Source organism: Jatropha curcas, chromosome 7 (assembly GCF_041381405.1).
Source record: "Jatropha curcas cultivar XTBG-Jc1 chromosome 7, XTBG_Jcur_1.0, whole genome shotgun sequence".
NCBI lineage: Eukaryota > Viridiplantae > Streptophyta > Magnoliopsida > Malpighiales > Euphorbiaceae > Jatropha > Jatropha curcas.
Window position 1 is genome coordinate 23,722,686 of NC_143157.1, and position 21,536 is coordinate 23,744,221.

At 31.7% G+C, this 21,536-nt stretch overlaps 3 protein-coding genes and 1 pseudogene across 3 annotated transcripts; all 4 read left to right on the forward strand.

The window, feature by feature from the left end:
• Positions 1–3,365: 3,365 nt before the first annotated feature.
• LOC105633244 (premnaspirodiene oxygenase) lies at positions 3,366–5,247 on the forward strand. Its single transcript, XM_089723574.1, has 2 exons — positions 3,366–4,341; positions 4,517–5,247. The coding sequence occupies exons 1-2, from the start codon at positions 3,454–3,456 to the stop codon at positions 5,144–5,146; spliced, it is 1,518 nt and encodes a 505-aa protein (XP_089579700.1). The 5' UTR covers positions 3,366–3,453; the 3' UTR covers positions 5,147–5,247.
• Positions 5,248–6,944: 1,697 nt separating this feature from the next.
• LOC105633241 (alpha-copaene synthase) lies at positions 6,945–9,948 on the forward strand. Its single transcript, XM_089724183.1, has 7 exons — positions 6,945–7,081; positions 7,187–7,445; positions 7,565–7,937; positions 8,040–8,258; positions 8,727–8,865; positions 9,002–9,250; positions 9,335–9,948. The coding sequence occupies exons 1-7, from the start codon at positions 6,968–6,970 to the stop codon at positions 9,620–9,622; spliced, it is 1,641 nt and encodes a 546-aa protein (XP_089580309.1). The 5' UTR covers positions 6,945–6,967; the 3' UTR covers positions 9,623–9,948.
• Positions 9,949–12,940: 2,992 nt separating this feature from the next.
• On the forward strand, positions 12,941–15,198 carry LOC149495022 (desmethyl-deoxy-podophyllotoxin synthase pseudogene; annotated as a pseudogene).
• A 5,443-nt stretch (positions 15,199–20,641) lies between these two features.
• LOC149495023 (alpha-copaene synthase-like) lies at positions 20,642–21,196 on the forward strand. Its single transcript, XM_089724488.1, has 2 exons — positions 20,642–20,824; positions 20,909–21,196. The coding sequence occupies exons 1-2, from the start codon at positions 20,642–20,644 to the stop codon at positions 21,194–21,196; spliced, it is 471 nt and encodes a 156-aa protein (XP_089580614.1).
• Positions 21,197–21,536: the final 340 nt, after the last annotated feature.

Genomic DNA, 21,536 nt, shown 5'->3' on the forward strand with positions numbered 1-21,536 from the left:
TTATATGGGTATTACATGTCATTGGATTGATGATGATTGGAAAATTCAAAAAAGAATTATTGGTTTTCGTGTTTTTGATGATAAACATACTGCAAATAATATTTATAGAGTAATTGTTTCAATTTTAGATGAATATAAGTTGACAAAAAAAATTTTTTCAATTTCATTTGATAATGCTTCTGCAAATACTAGATCAATTATTGAACTTTAAAAAATTTGTGAACCAAATATTGGTGGTAAATTTTTTCATATAAGATGTGCATACCATATTTTAAATTTATATGTACAAGATGGTTTAAAAATTCTTGATTCTTTTATTTCTCCAATTAAAAAAGCTATTTCATATTTATGGACACATCCCTAAGTGATGAAAAGTTGTGCTAAATTTTGTAAAGAAAATAATAAAAGACCAAAATGTTTTCCAAAGGATGTCCCAACTCGTTGACATTCAACATATGAATTGCTAAACGAGTCTTTTTCTTATAAAGAATTATTATGCTTTTTTGTTACTAATAATATTGAGGATATTAATTTATATCCACAAAATTGGGAGATTTGTGCAAAAATTTTAGATATTTTAAAAATTTTTAATGATGCTACCTATAAATTTAGTGGGGTTTATTATCCCACATCTAATTTATTTTTATCTATGTGTATTAATATTGTTACTGCACTCCAAGAATTTCAAAATGATGATTTATTAAAAGATTGTATTTTTTTAATGAAAAAAAAATGGTTATCTTATTTTAAAAATATACCACATCTTTATCTTGTTGCTATTGTATTTGATCCTAGATGTAGAATGGATGTTTTATGTGATTATTTGACTATTTATTATGATGTATTAAATCTTGATGTAGAATATAATGTTAATATAAATGTAGTAATGCATGAAGTTAAACAAAATATTATGCAATTATATAATGAATTTGTTCAAGTTTCTAGTTCATCTACTTCTACTTCTACTTCTTCTCAATCTAATATTCCACAATTTTCAACACAAAGGGTAAGTGGTGTTGGTGTTGCTCAACAAGTTTTACTACAAAGACAAAAAAGAATAAGGGAATCCAGTTCTATTTCTGAGTTTGATAATTATCTAACAACTTCTTTTGAGTTTGGTGATGATTATGCAGATACTGATTTTCCAATTTTAGATTGGTAGAGTTGTCACGCAAATACTTTTCCAATTCTTTTTTTACTTGCAAAACAAATTTTAGCAGCTCCGGTCTCCACTGTTGCGGTTGAACAAGCTTTTAGTCAAGGAGGAAACATACTTGATGAAACACGATCTCGTATGACACCCGATTCACTAGAAGCACAAGCATGCGTGGATGATTGGACCAAGGCCGAACTAAGAGCCCAAGAAAATCCAAAAGAAAATGAAGATTTATTTGATTTATACGATGAGTCCTCAACGGGAACATCAACCGGTGGTGCAAATAACGATTAAGGTAAAAGGGGTGAAATTGATATAAGGTAAGTAAGAACTACGTGAGTTTTGATTCATCTAAACCCTAAGAGGATACGTAGGCAACTTAATTTTTTTTTTAAACAAAAAAAAAAAGTTCAAGCCCTTTTTTTTTTTAAAAATTATGTTCAAACTTTAAAAAAAAAATCAGTTCAAATTTAAAAAAAAAAAAAATATGTTCAACACTCAACAATTCAAGTCTTTAAAAAAATAAATTTAATTGAAGTATTTTTTAATTTTTTAGGTGTATTTTTTAATTTTTTATGTTCAAATAATTTTTTTTAACCGGTCTTCAAATTTTAAAATTTTTTAAGTGTATTTTTTAATTTTTTATGTTCAAATAATTTTTTTTTTAAACTGGCATTCAAAATTTAAAATTATGCGATTCGTCGGAAAACCAATCGGAACCGTCGATTTTGTAATCGGATCGGAATCCGAAATCAGAACCGGAACCGGACGGTTCTAAATCGGAACCGAAACCGGACCATTTCGGTTCGGTTCCGGTTCCAGAGCCAAGTCTAGCAGCAATCAATCTCTCTGCCACCTGCATTCAATTAATTACTAAGCGAAAGTAGTGACGTTCCTTATTATCTAATCTATCTTTTCAATAATAGTACCATGCGGGGAGTTATTTGTCCTGCAGTATAGGCTGTCGAATAATCAATCCTTTATTGTCCAGCGGTGGAATTGGAAAGAGTTGTATGAACTTGGTGAGGAAGAAGGCAAGCAATGAATCGCCTCTTCAACTCGTTCAGGTGGAGATAACTTCAAAATATATGTAAGTTATTTTTTAACTTTCGTTAAGTTATTAAGACCAAAATTTTAATATATATATTAAACAACTTCAATTTTATTATAAAATAAAAAAGTTGAAAACGAATTTTACATTTTGAATTCATTTATAATTGATAGAGTTTTAAGTAAATATAAAAAGTGCGAAAATCTTGTCATAATAAACCCCGATCAGCATATTCAATTGTTTTTTATTGCCTAACTTCTAGCTTGTAGAAAAACTTGGCACATATTTTACTCTCTATAATCAATATCACTAGCAAAAAATATCTTAAAAATATTTACTTGACGCTTTGCTTTTTTTAGCATTCTATATTTGCTTTTTTAGAATTTCTGAGTTTTTTTTTTCTTTTCTTTGTATAGTATTTTTAAATTAATAATTATTAATGATCTTATAAAGATAAATATTTTTTTCGTATTAATAATGATGTGGTGGTGGAGTGGTATTTGAGGTGATGATGGTGGTAGAGTGGTAGTTGTGGTGGTGATAGAGGTGGAGTAATTGATGGTGGTAGTGGTGGTGGTGGTGGTGGTGTGCTAATTACATTATATATTTATAAACAAACGGCGATTACATTCTATAAATTTTCTTAATTATATTATTAAACATAATAATGAAATTTTGATTACATTCAATTACATTATATTTTTCGTTATATTACATCTTTGATTATATTACATTAAATTAAATATAGCCTAATTATGAATAGATGCCAAAGCTAAAAGCAATATGATTGTTTGAATGTTTCAGCAAAATAAAACAAATAAAATTATGTTTGAATAAATAAATTCTTAAAATGTGATTTATATTTCTATTAATGGTTTTTATAATATTTTTGTGTGTATATTTTAAATTTTACAATTTAAAATAATGATATAATAGTAAAAAAAAATTAATTTTCGTTGATTTGATTGATAGGTGCTCAAAATATATGTAAGTCTATTTTAATATATTATATAAAATTTCAGTCGATTCTGAGTATAATTATATCACTACATGTATTATGCATAAAGGACAAAGTAGGTATTACAAAAATTGTAGATGTAATTCTGCAATTAATGTGGTTACCTGTGAAGGAGTGGCTCTCGCTAACCGACGTGACTTTTCGGTACAAAGTTTAGCTATCACCACACAATAACACTTTTTCTATATATGTACTATAAGTTATCAATGAAAACACAGTCTCTCTACAATGGAGCATCTGCTACAGTCGTCCATTTTCCCAGCCTTGTTCACTTTCCTCTTGTTCAACTTTATTCTAAAAAGGAAACTCAAAACCTCCTCTCGGAAATTAGCCCCAGGACCATGGAAGCTGCCAATAATAGGAAACATGCATCAACTCCTTGGCTCTCTGCTTCATCACCGCCTAAGACATTTGTCAAACAAATACCGCACTGTAATGCATCTCAAGCTTGGCCAAGTTTCCCAGATTGTTATTTCTTCACCGGAAGCTGCCAAAAAAGTGATGAAAACTCACGACATCATTTTCGCTCAAAGGCCTTATCTGCTTGCAGCGGACATTATCTTGTATAACTTCAAAGACATCGCTTTTGCCCCTTACGGCGAAGGATGGCGACAGATGCGAAAAATATGTACGCTTCAGCTATTAAGCACAAAACGGGTGAGATCATTTAGAGTAGTTCGAGAAGAGGAGACATCAAAATTTATTAGATCAATTTATGGTTTACCGAAAGTTAATATCAGTAAGATGGTGTTTTCTTTATCTAATGCCATTACTTTAAAGTCTGCATTCGGTAAGGTTTCAGAACGCCACGACGCTTTCTTACCACTTGTGCAGAAAAGTGTGCTGGTGTTTGGAGGTTTTAGTGTTGCAGATATTTTCCCTTCTGTTAAATTTCTAAATAGAATTACTGGGATGAGGAGTAAATTGGAGAAGTTGCATCAAGAAGCTGATATAATGCTTGAAAATATAATTAATGAACATAAAGAAAATAAGAGATTGGGTAGAAGCAATTCTGAGGGCAAAGAAGATGATCTTGTTGACGTTCTTTTAAATCTTCAAAATTGTGATGATCTTGGATTCCCCTTGACGATGGAAAATATAAAAGCAGTCATGCTGGTGAGTATAATCACTACTGGGTATTTTTCTATTTATCACAGATCTGAGAATTTAAGCTCGAGTAATTATTTAGTTGTTCTGCGAGTAAAAATTTATATATATATATATATATATATATATATATATATATATATATATATATATATACTAAAGTTTAATCATTATTATTGTTTAGGACATGTTCGTGGTTGGAACCGAAACATCTGCTGCAACAATTGAATGGGCAATGTCAGAAATGGTAAAAGATTCAAGAGTGATGAAAAAAGCACAAGAAGAGATGAGTCAGGTATATAATCAAAAAGAAAATATAGATGAAACGAGACTTGATGAATTGAAGTACCTGAAATTAGTTATTAAAGAAACTTTGAGATTACATCCTCCAGCTCCTTTGCTTCTTCCGAGAGAATGTCTAGAGGCAGTGGAGATTGATGGGTATCAAGTACCAATCAACACCAAAGTGATTATTAATGCATGGGCAATCGGAAGAGATAGTCGTTACTGGAATGAAGCTGAGAAATTTTATCCAGAGAGATTTCTGAACAATTCTATCGATTTTAAAGGGAAGGAGTTCGAATTTATTCCATTTGGTGCTGGAAGAAGAATGTGTCCTGGTATAGCATATGGAATGGCAGTTGTTGAGCTTGCAGTTGCAAATCTGTTATACCATTTTGATTGGAAACTGCCCAGTGGAATAGAACCACATCAATTAGACATGTCTGAATCTTTTGGACTTGCAGCTAGGAGAAAAAATGAGCTACACTTGATTCCCATTCCATACAATCCTTTCCCCAGTCAAGTATGCTAAAAAGATATGGGATTTTATGTTGCATATTTGAAATTGTGATGTTGCAGATTATGCTTTGAATAATTTAAAATTAATGCTAGGTATTTTCTCAAGAGGTTAAATAGATTGGATCATTAGCTACGTAATAGTTAATTTTTATAAATAATTTTTTTGACTTAAATTAAAAAATTGTCAATGTGACACTAGTACTACAAAACAAAGAATTAGCAAATTGCTTATGTATCCGAAAAGCATCTCAATAATGCAGCTTCCACCGTTATCATAAAATTTAAAAAAAAAAAAAAAAAAAATTGCAGTATGATTGATGCATGGGTTGCGGCAGGTCGACAGTATCAACATAATTCGAAATGCAAAAAGTGCAGTTCTTTTTACAACCATTTAAGTGCCTTTAACAGAAAATGAGATGATGGCTATACTTGTTCATATATATATACACATATATATATATACTAGTAAATTAAAATAAATTATATCAAAATCGCTATATTTGGAAAATAATTATTCTACCTTGAGATTTTATAAAATTATTTAAGTCATCCTCGTTTTTGTATATTAGATAAATAGTCTCTGAAATTTGGTTCCGTCTTTTGTGCTTTAAATAATCCTGGTTCGATTCAGCCCTTACTCTTGTGCTTTAAATAGTTCTTGATTCGATTCATAGAAAATTATTGGTCTTTAGTTAGTTTCCTTCGGTTTGATTCGGTTTCATCTAATTAAGGATATCATTTCTCATTTGAAAATATGTCCCTCTCCTCTCTCCTGTTTTTTACACTCGTTTGAGGTTAAAAGAGGATGAGAGGACTATTTAACAAGACAGAACAAAATCTCAGCGACTATTTATTTAATATACAACAAACCGAGGAAGAATTAATTATTTTTATAAAATCTAGTGACAAAATAATTAATTTTCCTATATTTAAATGTGATTTTTTATTCATTCCTACCTAAGCCCTTATAGACAAGGTTTATTGGAGGTTGAGATTGAATGGCCAAGTTTGGATCCTTACATTGGCAGGACCAAATCTAAAATTATTTGATTGTAGGGTTAAATATATTGTTTTCTTAACATAACGTTTTATTTTTATTACAAATATTTTAATTATGTGTCAATTCCAACTCTAACAAGACAAACATATTGTCTAAAAAACCATAATTATTTTCCACATCACTAAATTATTCAAGTAAATGTTATTTTCTTATAATGCAATACTATTCTAGGGCTCCGTAGCCAACTAGGAGAGGGATATTTCAAATCTTTAATAATAATAATAAAATACAACGTGTCTTCCACGTGGTTATCCACTTACTAAAAATTCTATTTAACGAGCAAGTCGATTCTACTGTTATACAAATACTAGTTTAGAAATTTTTAAGTGACCAAAATTAATTAGAAATGATAAACTGAGATAAACTGAAATAAGCCCAAATCAAAATGTATCTTTAAAAAATAAACTTTGAACTATATATTCACGTACCAAGAGGAATTACCCTTTCTGATTATGTAAAAAGAAAAAAAAAAAAAAAAAAAAAACTCTTGACTTGAGGTAAGCTATTTTCTAAAGCTTGTCCTATACCTAGAAGGATTTATTTCAATAAAAATATAAAAAAGAATTTAATTGTTAACCTGAAATTTGTTATGAAGACAATAAAAAATTTCATCCGAAGTTTAATTTCGTTTAATACAAGAATAAGATTGTCATTGGATTCATACTCAAACACAAGTACACAAGTTAAAGACATTTTCCCTATAAATACTAAGGCGTGTGGGAGCCGTTTGGCTAACACAAGCAAAATATAATAAAACATAGAAGTAAGCAAAATATGTCTGCTCAAGTTTCAGCAGTTCCTACATCTGAAGTTAGACGATCTTCTGCTAATTATCATCCAAAAATTTGGGAGGATCATTTCTTCACACGTCATGATTCAGACTCCGAGGTTAAGTATTAATTTCTTCTACATGGCTGTTTTATGCGTATCATTTTGTCGTGTTAGCTCGCGTTTTAGATGGGATTAATTCGTTTGTATCTTTTGATTCAGCAGAAAATTGGCATTATTTCAAGTGAAGAACAATTTGAAGGACTAAGAGAAGAAGTGAGGAGATTGTTAAGTGAGGGTAGCCCAAATTTGGCTTTGATTGATGCAGTCCTACGCTTAGGCATTGGTTATCATTTTACTAGTGAGATAGAAAACGCATTGGAAAAACTTCATCATCATCACTGCGTTACTGACAGCAATGATCTTTACACTGTTGCTCTTCAATTTCGTTTGCTTAGACAGCACGGCATTAAGGTTTCATGTGGTAAGAAATCTTGTTTTTCTGTTTTTGGAAGAAATACAGGTACATGGGGAACATTTAAAATGAAAGATATCAATTCAGGGCATATCCGATCCATGAGTCTCTTGTTATTTATTTTGCAGATATCTTTGAAAAATTTAAAGATGGTGAAGGAAAGTTCAAAGAATCCTTAACTCATGATGTAATGGGTATGCTTAGTTTATACGAGGCAGCACATCTTGGCATTCAAGGGGAAGACATCTTAGATGAAGCCATAGATTTCACCACCACAAACCTCCAATTACTATTACCTCAATTAAGTTCTGACCTCGCAAATGAAGTTAGCCATGCCCTCAATCGACCCATCCGCAAATGTTTGCCAAGGTTAGAGGCAAGGCATTATATTGAAGTCTATAAACGGGAGAAATCACACAATAGTACATTACTAAAGTTTGCGAAGTTAGATTTCAACAGGTTACAACAACTACATCAGAAGGAACTACGTGGCGTCTCTGAGTAAGTTCAAGTAAATTCGCCGTGTATGTGACATATGCTTACAAGTAAATTATTCTATTGAGATTTAGGAAAGATTGACCTTGAAGCGAACTTGTGATTCAGGTGGTGGAAAAACTTGGACGTACCAACAAAGCTGCCTTATGTAAGAGATAGAGTGGTGGAGTGCTACTTTTGGATCATGGGAATTTATTTTGAACCCAAACATTCATTTGGAAGAAGGATGATGACAAGAGTCATAGCCACTTTATCGCTACTCGATGATACTTTTGACAACTATGGTACATGTGCAGAACTAGAGATCCTTACCGAAGCCATCCAGAGGTTAACTCATTAATTTAACTACTTAATTAATTTATCATCTAATTTATTATGTTCGAAATTTTTAAAATTTTAAATTTGAATAAGCCCTTTAACTATCAATTCGTAACCTGTTTTAGTTTAATTACAATTTGTTTTTGGCTCAAAACAGTTCCGCGGCCATGTCAATTTATTATGTTTTTGGCTCAATGTTTAAATAAGAGTTAATTTGATATTATTGCTATATATTGTCAGATTTATAACAAGTAATTAATAGTTAAGGATTTTATCAGCCAATGAATTATAAATTTTTACAATAAAAGTTTTGAGCACAAGCTCTTTTGCGAATTAGTTTTAAACTCATAAAAAAACTATATTGTAACATGTTATTACATTCATAGGCTAATAAACTAAAATTTATTTTGGCCTAAAGCCTGTTATTAATAATAATTCCAAACATATCCTAACTCGATGAGATTTTTTAAGTTTCAGGTGGAATATTAAGGAAAAGGATACACTTCCAGAGTACATGAAAATTATTTTTAATACAGTAATAGATGTCTATAATGAAATCGAAGAATTTGTTACTAAAGAAGGGAGATTATATTGCTTGCATTATTTGAAAGAAGCAGTAAGTAATCTTCGAAAGTTGGTTTTCATGCCTTTGCAATTGAATCTTCGAAAGTTGGTTTTCATGCCTTTGCAATTGAATCTATTATGTTATACTAATTTTATTTATGTTTCATTTATTTTTTTGTATGTCCTAGCTTAAAAGAGTTGTCCGATCTTATTTAGCTGAAGCCAAATGGCGCGACAATGGGTATGTTCCAACAATGGAGGAATATATGGACCTTTCATTAATAACTACTTGTTATCCATTGCTCGCAACAACTTCCTTATTCGGAATGGGTGAAATAGCTAACAAATATGCGTTTGAATGGGTATCTAATGATCCTAAGATTGTTCGAGCTTCGGCTACTGTTTGCAGACTTATGGACGATATAACATCTCATACGGTAATTAACATTTTATTCTATGATATTTCAATAATGATTTTAATGCGTCTAATAGTTTGAGTGCATAATTATATATTTATATAGTTTGAGCAAAAAAGAGAACACGTGGCTTCGGCCTTTGAATGTTACATAAAGCAACATGGTGGTTCAGAGGAAGAGGTAGAAAAATTGTTTCGGAAAGAGATTGGAAATGGATGGAAAGACATAAATGAGGAGTGCCTAAAGCCAACTCCAGTTCCTGTGCCTCTGTTAGAGCGAGTTCTGAATCTTACGCGTGCAATGGATGTTATATACAAAGATGAAGATGGATACACTAATTCTCATGTTATAAAAGATTATGTTGCTTCCCTGCTTAAAGATCCAGCAGTTTGAGCAGCATTAGTTATCTTTTCTTGAAATATATACATAGGTCTTTGCGCTTTGCGATGGGATTGACTTAGCTAGACTCAGTCTATGTACCTGCTTATGGAACAAACTAATGAAAAATGAATTTTTCTTGAAATTAGAGTATTTCTTAAATTTATTTTCATTAATTTGATCTATAGGCAGGACTATAGACTCGATCTAAGCAAATATATTTCCGTGGAAATAAGATAATAGATGTTATCTTTATTTTCTTTATTTGATACATGGAAATCCACGTATTTGATAAAGCGAAATGCTTAAATTAATGTAACACGTGAATAATGTTAAGGCGATTTGTCATGGTCAATAATATAACAGATTCATCTTAATTTACGTTTTGTATTGAAATTATTATACTGATATTGCACAGGAATTTCGACTAATTTTCACTTCGTAAGCCAATGGTATTTCCCTTCAAAAACCAATATTCTTAACTATTGGGCGATTATTTGAAAAAAATGAGCAGAAGAAACATGATTCTGGTCGAGATTTCTGATTATTATTAACATAATCTTTAAAAGATATTAAATCAACCTACGAATTATGACTCAGTTAGCAACGCAAGCTGGACATATAAGAAGAACTATATATCAGGTTCGATCTTACTAAATGCACTTGCAGGATGGTAATAGAATCCGGATACCGTTAGTTTGCACCAAAAAAAATATATCAAATCAGGTGATTAACCAGAGGTCATTACATATAGATCCTCAAATACTGTTTCATTACTACTATATGCACGTTTTAAATAAATAACCAGTGGCCCAGAGTAACATGAAGTGATAAAGTTGTTCATATAATGGTTCGAGAGAAAGAGATGGATGTGACCAAAACACCAACCTTAATTATAATTTATTTTCTTAAGTCTAATAATAATATTTGGCATAATTTTTTTCATTTCCTCCTAAAATGCCAATTGTAATAGTTAAATAGACAAAACAACGGCACGTAGCTACCATTAAAAGAGTTTTACCTCTTCCATTAAAAAATTTAAAATTATTTTTTAATTCATTACAAAGCTGACTCAATAAACTGAAATAATAATAGGCTAAACAACAGGGCAGCCCTCCTTCGACACACCAAATTTATGAAAACTCTTATGATTATGAGGACCCCGACTGAAAACCTCTCACTCCTCACACCAATGAGAAAACCAATCAAATTATACATGGTTGGCAAAATTTTAGAATTATTATTTCTAAGAAAAGTCTACTCATGATGAGAATGACATACTCGGAATCCTTTGATGTCCTGCCCATATATCAAACTAATAAAAATTATTTTACGTAATCCGTGATATTCCTAATAATTTATTAGGGAAAATATAAAGTAAGTAGAAACAATTTTTAAAGAATCTATATTTTCGTTGGTTTGGTGAACAAGAGAACCATATACTAACTTTAAACAAGCTTTATCAGCTTATAATAAGCAAATACTAATAGGTTGGGATTGCAAAATCTACCCAAATAGAGTAGCAAAGGGATTTTCCTTAAGTAGCACAAAATTATTATTGATATAGTGTTAAGATATCGTGTTAGATTTGGTTTGTCATTACTTATTATTGATATAGTTTTATGGATTTCGTATTATTATTAAGCTTGATATAGTGTTAAGATATAATTTTTTGGGATGTATAACAATAGTTTAACCAACATCCATCATCACGTTCACAACAGTTTTATGGTGATTTATATATGTAAATCAATCTCCTGAGCTAATGAATTTGGGTTTTTGAAACTCCTTTTTAGTCACATCTTCCACTTGATTACAAATTTCTAATCACAATTATGCACAAACAATCAACTTTGTCGCTTAGCTCTGAGGGGTCAGCATTTGGTTTAGCTGAACCGGATCAAATTGGTTCAGTCTGACTAAATGAGTTGTACAGATCGGACCAAACACTATAAAAATCGGTTCAGTATCGAACCAAATCACCTCTCCTGAACATAAAAGACTAATTTGGTTAGCTACGTATAAGATCAGAACTGGAACCATAAACCCAATTTTTAGCTCTTTTTAAACCTTGGCCACCAACCCCCCAATTTGGCTTTATTAGGATGGAAAGCACATCATTCACATAATTCACATTCGCAACATTTCCTTGTAGCTCCCATTACACAAATTTCTTCATCCACAAGAATGATAAAACCTTCATCATCACTTCATTGACTCCAATAACCAATAGTTTGATATTATTATTATTATCCCCATTTTCAAAAGCTCATTTATTTTGACCACGATGAATTTATGTTCAACAATTAAGAGCTTAAAATATCATTAACTAGGTTTTCAAAATCTCATGGGTTCCTATTGTACAAGGTAAGATTTATTGTTTAAATTAAAAACTCATCATACAACATATTTAATAATTAAGAATAATATTATATAACACTCATCATACAACGTAAGATTTTGTAAGTTTTATAATAATATCTAAATATGAAGTTGTAATTAAATTTCAATTAGGGATATCACTTAGTAATCTTAATATATCACTGTTTTATTATAGATTACCACTATATACACATATGTTTAATTTTTGAAAAAAAAAATTATTTTCTTTACAAATAAGGTATTTTTAAGGATTATGGATTAATCAGTTCTATTAATAACTTTTACGACCTGTTTGGAACAAATGAATCATGGTTGTAGAATTTATTTGTAAATAAATTTCAAGTAGAATTCATTTGTAAACGAATTTTTCATGTTTGGTATGCTACAATTTAAAATAAGAAATTCAATTGAATTCCACAAAATTATGTTTAGAATAAATTCTTAACTGAAAATTTCTTTTTTTTTATTCCTTATAGCACCCTTGATATAATAATTTAACAAAAATAAATAACAAACACTAATTATATTTATTATGTACAATATAATAACTTGTAATTTTTTATTAAAATATAAATAATAAATTTCATATAAATAAGTACACTAATATTCCATGCTAATTAATTAATTATATAAACAGTAACATTCATTGTGATAATTATTTTTAATTTTTTCTGATTTAAGTAATTAATTTGAAAACTAAAAAAAATTAAGAATATTATTATTTTTTTTAATTCCATTTGAAAATAATTGTTGATACTTAATTTTTATAGTTTCACAGTAATAATAACTAGACTTTTCTATAATTAAGGATGTTATAATATTTATGTATTTTTAAATATATATTTTTCTATAAAAAGTAAACTTTTCCACTTTTTGAGATTTTCTATATATAGAGAGGAAAGTAGAGATATATTTTCAACTTTTCCAAGCACAGAGTCTTTTTACTCTAAAATGGAGTATTTGCAACAATTGCCCATTTTCCCAGCCTTGTTCACTTTCCTCTTGTTCATCTTTATTCTACAAAGAATACCCACAAACTCCTCTGCAAAATTAGCCCCAGGGCCATGGAAGCTACCAATAATAGGAAACATGCATCAGCTCCTCGGCTCTCTCCCCCATCACCATTTAAGACATTTATCAAACCAATACGGCCCTGTAATGCTTCTCAAGCTCGGCCAAATTTCCAATATTGTCATTTCTTCGCCCGAAGCTGCCAAACAAGTAATGAAAACTCACGACATGATTTTCTCCCAAAGGCCTTTTCTCCTTGCAGCGGAGATTATCTTTTATAACTTCAAAGACATCGCTTTAGCCCCTTACGGCGATAGTTGGAGACAGATGCGTAAGATTTGTACGCTTGAGCTATTAAGCACAAAACGCGTAAGATCATTTTGTTGGGATATCCTCCCAAGTCCCACATCGGAAAAATGTGAGAAGAGGAACCAAAATATAATGGTTCAAACCCAACCCATTAGTATGAGGCCTTTTGGGAGGTGCCCAAAAACAAATCCGTGAGGGCTTGGCCCAAAGCGGACAATATCATACTAATTCGGGATTGGATGGTACGCGCGGTCCTAACAAGTGGTATCAGAGCCCAAGTTCGGAGCGGGTGTGAACAGCGGACTGCGCAGTGTGAGAAAATCTCGGTGTGACATTGTAACAACAGGACCAAAACCAGAAGAAGATCTGCAAGTGGTGCCTTGTGTCGAAAGTCTTCCCGACAAGAGGAGGTCGGGCTGCGTGTCCCGCAAAGTTGTAGCGGCGGTACAAGATGGTGGGCAGATTATCCCTGGAGGGGAGGTCACGATTTGTGTGGTCCTTGGTTGGAGAGGAGGTTTGTTGGGATATCCTCCCAAGTCCCACATCGGAAAAATGTGAGAAGAGGAACCAAAATATAATGGTTCAAACCCAACCCATTAGTATGAGGCCTTTTGGGAGATGCCCAAAAACAAATCCGTGAGGGCTTGGCCCAAAGCGGACAATATCATACTAATTCGGGATTGGATGGTACGCGCGGTCCTAACACATTTAGAGCAATCCGAGAAGAGGAGACATCAAATTTTATTAGATCAATTTCCAGTTTATCGGAAGTTAATATAAGTAAGATGGTGTTATCTTTATCCAACGCCATTACTTTAAGGTCTGCATTTGGTAAGGTTTCGGAACGCCACGAAGCTTTCTTGCCACTTGTGCATAAAATTGTGCTGGTGTTGGACGGTTTTAGTGCTGCTGATATTTTCCCTTCTGTTAAATTTCTTCATGGAATTATTGGGATGAGGAGTAAAATAGAGAAGTTGCATCAAGAAGCGGATATAATGCTTGAAAACATAATCAATGAACATAGAGAAAATAAGAGATTGGGTAGAAGCAATTCTCACGGCAAAGAAGATGATCTTGTTGATGTTCTTTTGAATCTTCAGTGTGGTGATAGCCTTGAATTCCCCCTGAGCATAGAAAATATAAAAGCAGTCATGCTGGTGAGTGCAGTTACTATATGGCCATTTTTTAATTATTACAGATATGAGATTTTAGGCTTGAGTGATTATATTTATATATACTAAAGTCTAATTATTATTGTTTAGGACATGTTCCTGGCTGGAACCGAAACGTCTGCTACAGTAATTGAATGGGCAATGTCAGAAATGGTAAAAGATTCAAGAGTGATGAAAAAAGCGCAAGAAGAGATAAGGCAGGTTTTTAATCAAAAAGAAAATATAGATGAAACAAGATTTGATGAATTGAAGTACCTAAAATTAGTTATTAAAGAAACTTTGAGATTACATCCTCCAGCTCCTTTACTCGCTCCAAGAGAATGCCTAGAGGCAGTGGAGATCGATGGGTATGAAGTACCAATCAACACCAAAGTCATTATTAATGCGTGGGCAATTGGAAGGGACAGTCGTCACTGGAATGAAGCTGAGAAATTTTATCCAGAGAGATTTCAGAACAATTCTATTGATTTTAAAGGGAATGACTTTGAATTTATTCCATTCGGTTCTGGAAGAAGGATGTGTCCTGGTTTGACATATGGTTTGGCTGTTGTTGAGCTTGTACTTGCAAATCTGTTATACCATTTTGATTGGAAACTGCCCAATGGACTGGAAGCTCATCAGTTGGACATGTCTGAAACTTTTGGCGCTACAGATAGGAGAAAAAATGAACTACACTTGATTCCCATTCCGTGCAACACCTCACTGTTGGAAACATAAATTGAACTACATGATAGTGTTGATTTTTATAGTGTTATTATTGTAATTTTGATTTAAATTCCTATTACTTTTAATTAGTTTTTATGTAACATTGATATATTTTTATTCAAAAGCTTCCTTGAAACACAACTCACTTGATTGGAAAGAAAATTGTAGGATTTTGCAAAGAAAAGAACAAAAATGAAGCAAAACACAATTGGCACGCCCCAAGCCGTGCCAAAGAACACGCCCGTGCGCGCTAACCTGTTCAAGCCGTGCTAACCCGCACGCCCGTGCATCACATGCCTCAGACTTCCAGAGAGATGCACGCCCCAAGCCGTGCTACCCCGCACGCCCGTGCGTGCTATCAATAAGACTTCCAGGAGACTGCACGCCCAGACAGCACGCCCGTGCGCGTGAGCTTGCCAGGCCATGCTAAGGAACACGGCCCGTGTCAGAACCTCTAACCCTCCAAAGACTGGCACGCCCCAGGCAGTGCCAGGCAACACGCCCGTGCAATACAAAAATTCTATATTTTGAGTCAAAAGTTGCCAACCAATTTCTACCATTTTTACAAGATGCTTTGGATGCTTTCTTCACATGCCAGTCAAAGTTCAACCATGTGCAATTGAGAAAACCATAATTGAGAGCAATTCATGGCTTGATTTACAACTTTTCCACCTCACAAAGTTGAACTTTACTCATTAAAACACAAGGCTTGTTCCCCCAAGAAGTCTATATAAGGAAGAGAAAGAACCACTCCAAGAGCATCCAGGAATTCCATTCTTTCCATACTCCACAAAAATTCTTTTCTTATAGTTTTACAGGTAGTTTTATTTTCTTTTAAAGTTAAGTATTCAAGAGTTGTGCAAAGATTCAAGGAAGCCATCCAAGCAATTTATCTCTAGTTCTTATTTCTAACTCTTAATCTTGTTTATTTCTTTCATTATCTTATTGATTATGGAATATTTATCAAGTATTGTTGAGTTTTATTTAAGTACTATGTGTAACTAAACTCTTATACTAGGGGGTTTGATGTAGCTTAATCTCTTTTTCAATTTATGTAATTAGATTTATTTTTCTTTATTCAAGTTATGATTTATTAATGAACTTAATGCTTCTAGGCAGAATTTTCCCCTAGATTGATTTATTTCAATTATCACTATCGGAAGAAGGATCTTTGATATGAAAAGGTTAATAAAACACATGAGAATAATAACTTGATGCGGAAGCTATATGGTTTGACTCATGGGAGGTTTTCATAAGTTAATGACCTTAGGTTATGAATTCACAAAACAAACCATAAAACTTAATGATTTAATTCATGTTTGATTGCGCTATTGGAAGATAGGTAATTAGACTGGGTTAAAATAGCTAACAATACATCGGGAGAGCTTGTTAGTGATTTTTGGGTTGTTTCCCCTACTTGAATAATTAAATTGATCAATGAACTAATGAAATAAATTGGATAGAGTTAAGTGAAATCAAAACCCCTAGTAGTTTTACTTCCTTGATTTCTTTAATCAATAATTGCTTGCTTAACTTCTTATTTTTACTTGTTGAATTTAATTTCTATAAACAATTTCCTCATTTATCGTTTAAATAATAACAAGATAACATAATTTTGGTACTTGGTATACAATCCCTGTGAATACGATACTCTACTCACTCTATATTACTTGTAGCGATTTCGTACACTTGCGAAAATAAGCTGTCACTACACTTGATTCCCATTCCAGACAATGCTGGCTGGAAATATGAGAAGAGCTCTTTGGTTCGATCCCCGCTAAATGCAACTGCGAGGAGGAACGAAACGCAAAGAGTCTTAACGGTGAGTAAGTCTTAGGCCGGATTAGACGCTCCCTCATAATGGGGTCCGGATACCGGTGATTTAATAAAAAAAATAAAGTGAGGACTAACTCTACATGTGTTGTATGTGTGTATTAGTGTCAAAGTGTTCTGTCAGATTGTAAAATATTTTGAGAGATAAATCATCTATGAATAGATACTAGTATTAAGACTTTTGTTTGTATATTCTTTTCGAAAAACATTCTCTAAGAGTCATAGGCCCACCTTATCCTGTATGATTCTGTCCATTAAATTAGTATATGGTAATATTCATAATCAATCATTAAAAGGAAAATTTGAAGGACTAAGAAAAGAACTGAGGAGATTGCTAAAGTGAGTGGTGGAGTGCCAACAAAGTTGCCTTATGCAAGAGAGAGTGGTGGAGTGCTACTTTGGACGATGGGAGAGTTTACTTAAGTTATTATAGCAATAACAATTCCAAATATGCCGTAACTCGATGAGATTATTTAATTTTCAGGTGCGATATTAAAGCAAATTAAGACACTCTCCGAGTATATGAAAGTTATTTTTTGCACAATTAAGACACTCTCCGAGTATATGAAAGGTTTTTTTTGCACATTAATAGATGTACTACAATGAAATTAATTAAAGAAATTTTTATTAGAGAAGGGAGATTATATTGCATGCATTATTTAAAGGAAGCAGTAAGTAACTTTTCAAAGTTGATTTTCTTGCCTTTGCAATTCAACCTTCCCTCAATTTTCTGTGAACATGTATTCCTAGTTGAAAATGGTTTCCATGCCTACTTAACTCAAGCAAAGTGGTGCAAGAACGGCTATGTTCCAAGCATGGAAGAATATATGAACATTTCACTATCATTTTCTTGCTATCCAATGCATAGCTAATAAATATGCCTTTGAATGGGTATCTAATGATCCTAAGATTATTCGAGCTTCTGCTATCGTGGGCAGACTTATAGATGACATAGTATCCCATGAGTTAATTAACATTTTATTCTATGCTAGCTATTTCAATAATAAATTTAATGCGTCTAATATTTTGATTGTATAATTATATATTTATATAGTTTGAGCAAAAGAGAGAACATGTGGCTTCAAGCTTTCAATGTTACATAAAGCAACATGGTGGTTCAGAGGAAGAGGTAGAAAAATTGTTTAGGAAAGAGATTGGAAATGCATGGAAAGACATAAATGAGGAGTGCCTAAAGCCAATTCCAGTTTCTATGCCTCTGCTAGAGCGAGTTCTCAATTTTACTCGTGCAATAGATGTCATATACAAAAATGAAGATGGATACACTAATTCTCATGTTGTTTCATTGCTTAAAGATCCTGTAGTCTGAGAAAAAAGCCCCTGTACTTAGCAATAGGATCGTATGTGTATCTGCATGTGTTTAGAAATGTACGCATTTTAATAAAGCGAAAGGCTAGAAAAATGAGGATTAAAGTGATTAAATTATGTGTGAATTTCTTTTTTTTTTTTTTTTTAATAGTTTATATCACCGTTGTCTCTGACTCATTGGATTAAGTCTAATTATGCTCTCTCCATTAGGCCCATAAAGAAGGGTAGTTGTGGAAACTACAGTGTAACTTCTCTTTTTCAGAGGCAAAGACGAGAAGAAAGGTGCATGGGTGAAGCGTCCTCTCCCCTAAGTTCAATTTTTTTAAAAAACAAGTTTTATCCGCGTGTAATAAGCAAATATTAATAGGTTGGGATTGCAAAATCTACCCAAATAGAGTAGCAAAGGGATTTTCCTTAAGTAGCACAAAATAATTATTGATATAGTGTTAAGACATCGTGTTAGATTTGGTTTGTCATTACTTATTATTGATATAGTTTTATGGATTTCGTGTTATTATTAAGCTTGATTTAAGTAAATCTTAATTTCCTTTTCTTTAATTATTTTGTTGGTGGGTGAATGTTGAAAAAATAAAATACTAAAATTCAATTTGAATTTTTTTAGGATGTATTAGTCAGTCCGCTACGTGTTTAATATGCAGAAATGGCATTTGATCAGGATCAATTTGAATCACATGTACCTTTTTTTCTTTTATTTATTAATTGAAGTCTTTTTCAATTTTTATTCCCTCAATACTGTAATTACCTAATACTATTTTTTTAGAGTATTGTAGCCGTTCATTTTGGACTACGCATCTCAACATAGTGATCGACCAAACTAAAATCTATTGTAATCTTAATATATTACTGTTTTATTATAGATTACCACTATATACACAAATGTTTAATTTTTATAAAAAAAAAAATTATTTTCTTTACAAATAAGGTATTTTTATAAGGTATCGAAATTATTTTCACACTGAACATTTAATACTCATATGTAGGCATGGCCGGTTTAGTGAACCGCCGGTTCGAGATGTTTAAAATTTTAAACCGGAACCGACCTTTACACCTCCGGTTCCGGTTCCAGCACGGCTCCGGCGAATCGACGGTTCAAATTACGGTTCTGATTCGGTTCCGGCATTACGTAAATTTTTAAAAAAATAATAAAATTTTGATTCCGAATTCATGAATAAATAATAATTTTAAAATGTTTAAATTTTATTAACTAAATGAATTATTATAAAATTTAAAAGAAAAACCTCTATTAAGTAACTTAGAACTATTATTACATTAAATTTACAATTTTTGATAATTTACTAATATAAAAAATTATAAATGGAATATAAAATTAATGGAATGAGTTGGAAATTATTATTTTCAAATACTAAGAAAATTATTTAAAAAATCAAATGAAGTAAATTTATGAATGGAAAAATTTGAAATTAGAAAAAGAATTTGAAATTGGATATAAGAAAATAAAAAATAAACAATAGATAATTCGAATATTAAGGAAAATAAAGCAATAGAAAAATAATGAACTATGAAAATTTGAGAGAATTTTGATTGAGAATAAGAGAAGAGTTAGGATATAATTGATTGTGAAATAAAAAATCATCAATTCATCATATTTATACATGTTTCTCATTTATTAGTTTTCCAAATAGTCCCTTATAACAGAAAAATAACAGCTATATTTTTGGATAATTTAGTAAATTACAGTAAATAAATAAATAAATGATTAAAAATGAATAAAATTTATTTACCAAGAAATAAATAAAAAACACCTATCATATCAAAAACTATCTGTTACACTCTTTTTTTGTACACTTGAAAGTATTTTTTTATATAAATCAACTATTCATGTACCATTTTTTATACAAAGTACGTCAAAAAATGTGTTTTTTTTTCACAACTTTTTATAACTTATGTACCATTTTACTTTTTTTCACCATAAATCAAATCAACTACAATCAAATCAAATAAATTTTTTTATAATAATTTTAAGCTACAATTTTTTGTGCATCCGGTTCCGGTTCATATTTTAACATTCACATGAACCTTAACCGGCCCTTAAACCGCCGGTTCTGGTTCAAAATTATGAACCGTCGGTTTCGGTCCGATTTTGGTTCGTCTACAGTACGGTTCGGTTCCGGTTAAAACCGAAACCGGTGGCCATGCCTGCTCATATGTTGAATCTATTATGTTATACTAATTTTATTTATGTTTCATTTATTTTTTTGTATGTCCTAGCTTAAAAGAGTTGTCCAAATGGCGCGACAATGGCTATGTTCCAACAATGGAGGAATATATGGACATTTCATCAATAACTACTTCTTATCCATTGCTCGCAACAACTTCCTTCTTTGGAATGGGTGAAATAGCTAACAAATATGCGTTTGAATGGGTATCTAATGATCCTAAGATTGTTCGAGCTTCGACTATTGTTTGCAGACTTATGGACGATATAACATCTCATACGGTAATTAACATTTTATTCTATGATATTTCAATAATGATTTTAATGCGTCTAATATTTTGATTGTATACTTATATATTTATATAGTTTGAGCAAAAGAGAGAACAAGTGGCTTCGGCCGTTGAATGTTACATAAAGCAACATGGTGGTTCAGAGGAAGAGGTAGAAAAATTGTTTCGGAAAGAGATTAGAAATGCATGGAAAGACATAAATGAGGAGTGCCTAAAGCCAACTCCAGTTCCTATGCCTCTGTTAGAGCGAGTTCTGAATCTTACGCGTGCAATGGATGTTATATACAAAGATGAAGATGGATACACTAATTCTCATGTTATAAAAGATTATGTTGCTTCCCTGCTTAAAGATCCAACAGTTTGAGCAGCATTAGTTATCTTTTCTTGAAATATATACATAGGTTTTGCGCTTTGCGATGAGATTGACTTACGTAAATTCAGTCTATGTACCTACTTATGGACCAAATTAATAAAAAATAAATTTTTATTGAAAGGAGAGTTTTTCTTAAATTTATTTTCATTAATTTGATCTATAAGTAGGACCATGGATTCGGTTTACGCAAGTATATTCCCATTGAAATAGGAACATAGACGTTATCTTTATTTTCTTTATTTGATACATGAATATCCACTATTTGATAAAGCGAAATGCTTAAATTAATGTAACACATGAATAATGTTAAGCCAAATTGTCAAGGTCAATA

Coding starts and splice junctions, on each gene's coding strand:
- LOC149495023 (XM_089724488.1), top strand. CDS start 20,642: ATGGAGGAATATATGGACATTTCATCAATAACTACTTCTTATCCATTG. Junction 20,825..20,908: donor ACGATATAACATCTCATACG/GTAATTAACATT, acceptor ATATTTATATAG/TTTGAGCAAAAGAGAGAACA.
- LOC105633244 (XM_089723574.1), top strand. CDS start 3,454: ATGGAGCATCTGCTACAGTCGTCCATTTTCCCAGCCTTGTTCACTTTC. Junction 4,342..4,516: donor ATATAAAAGCAGTCATGCTG/GTGAGTATAATC, acceptor ATTATTGTTTAG/GACATGTTCGTGGTTGGAAC.
- LOC105633241 (XM_089724183.1), top strand. CDS start 6,968: ATGTCTGCTCAAGTTTCAGCAGTTCCTACATCTGAAGTTAGACGATCT. Junction 8,259..8,726: donor CTTACCGAAGCCATCCAGAG/GTTAACTCATTA, acceptor TTTAAGTTTCAG/GTGGAATATTAAGGAAAAGG. Junction 8,866..9,001: donor TGCATTATTTGAAAGAAGCA/GTAAGTAATCTT, acceptor TGTATGTCCTAG/CTTAAAAGAGTTGTCCGATC.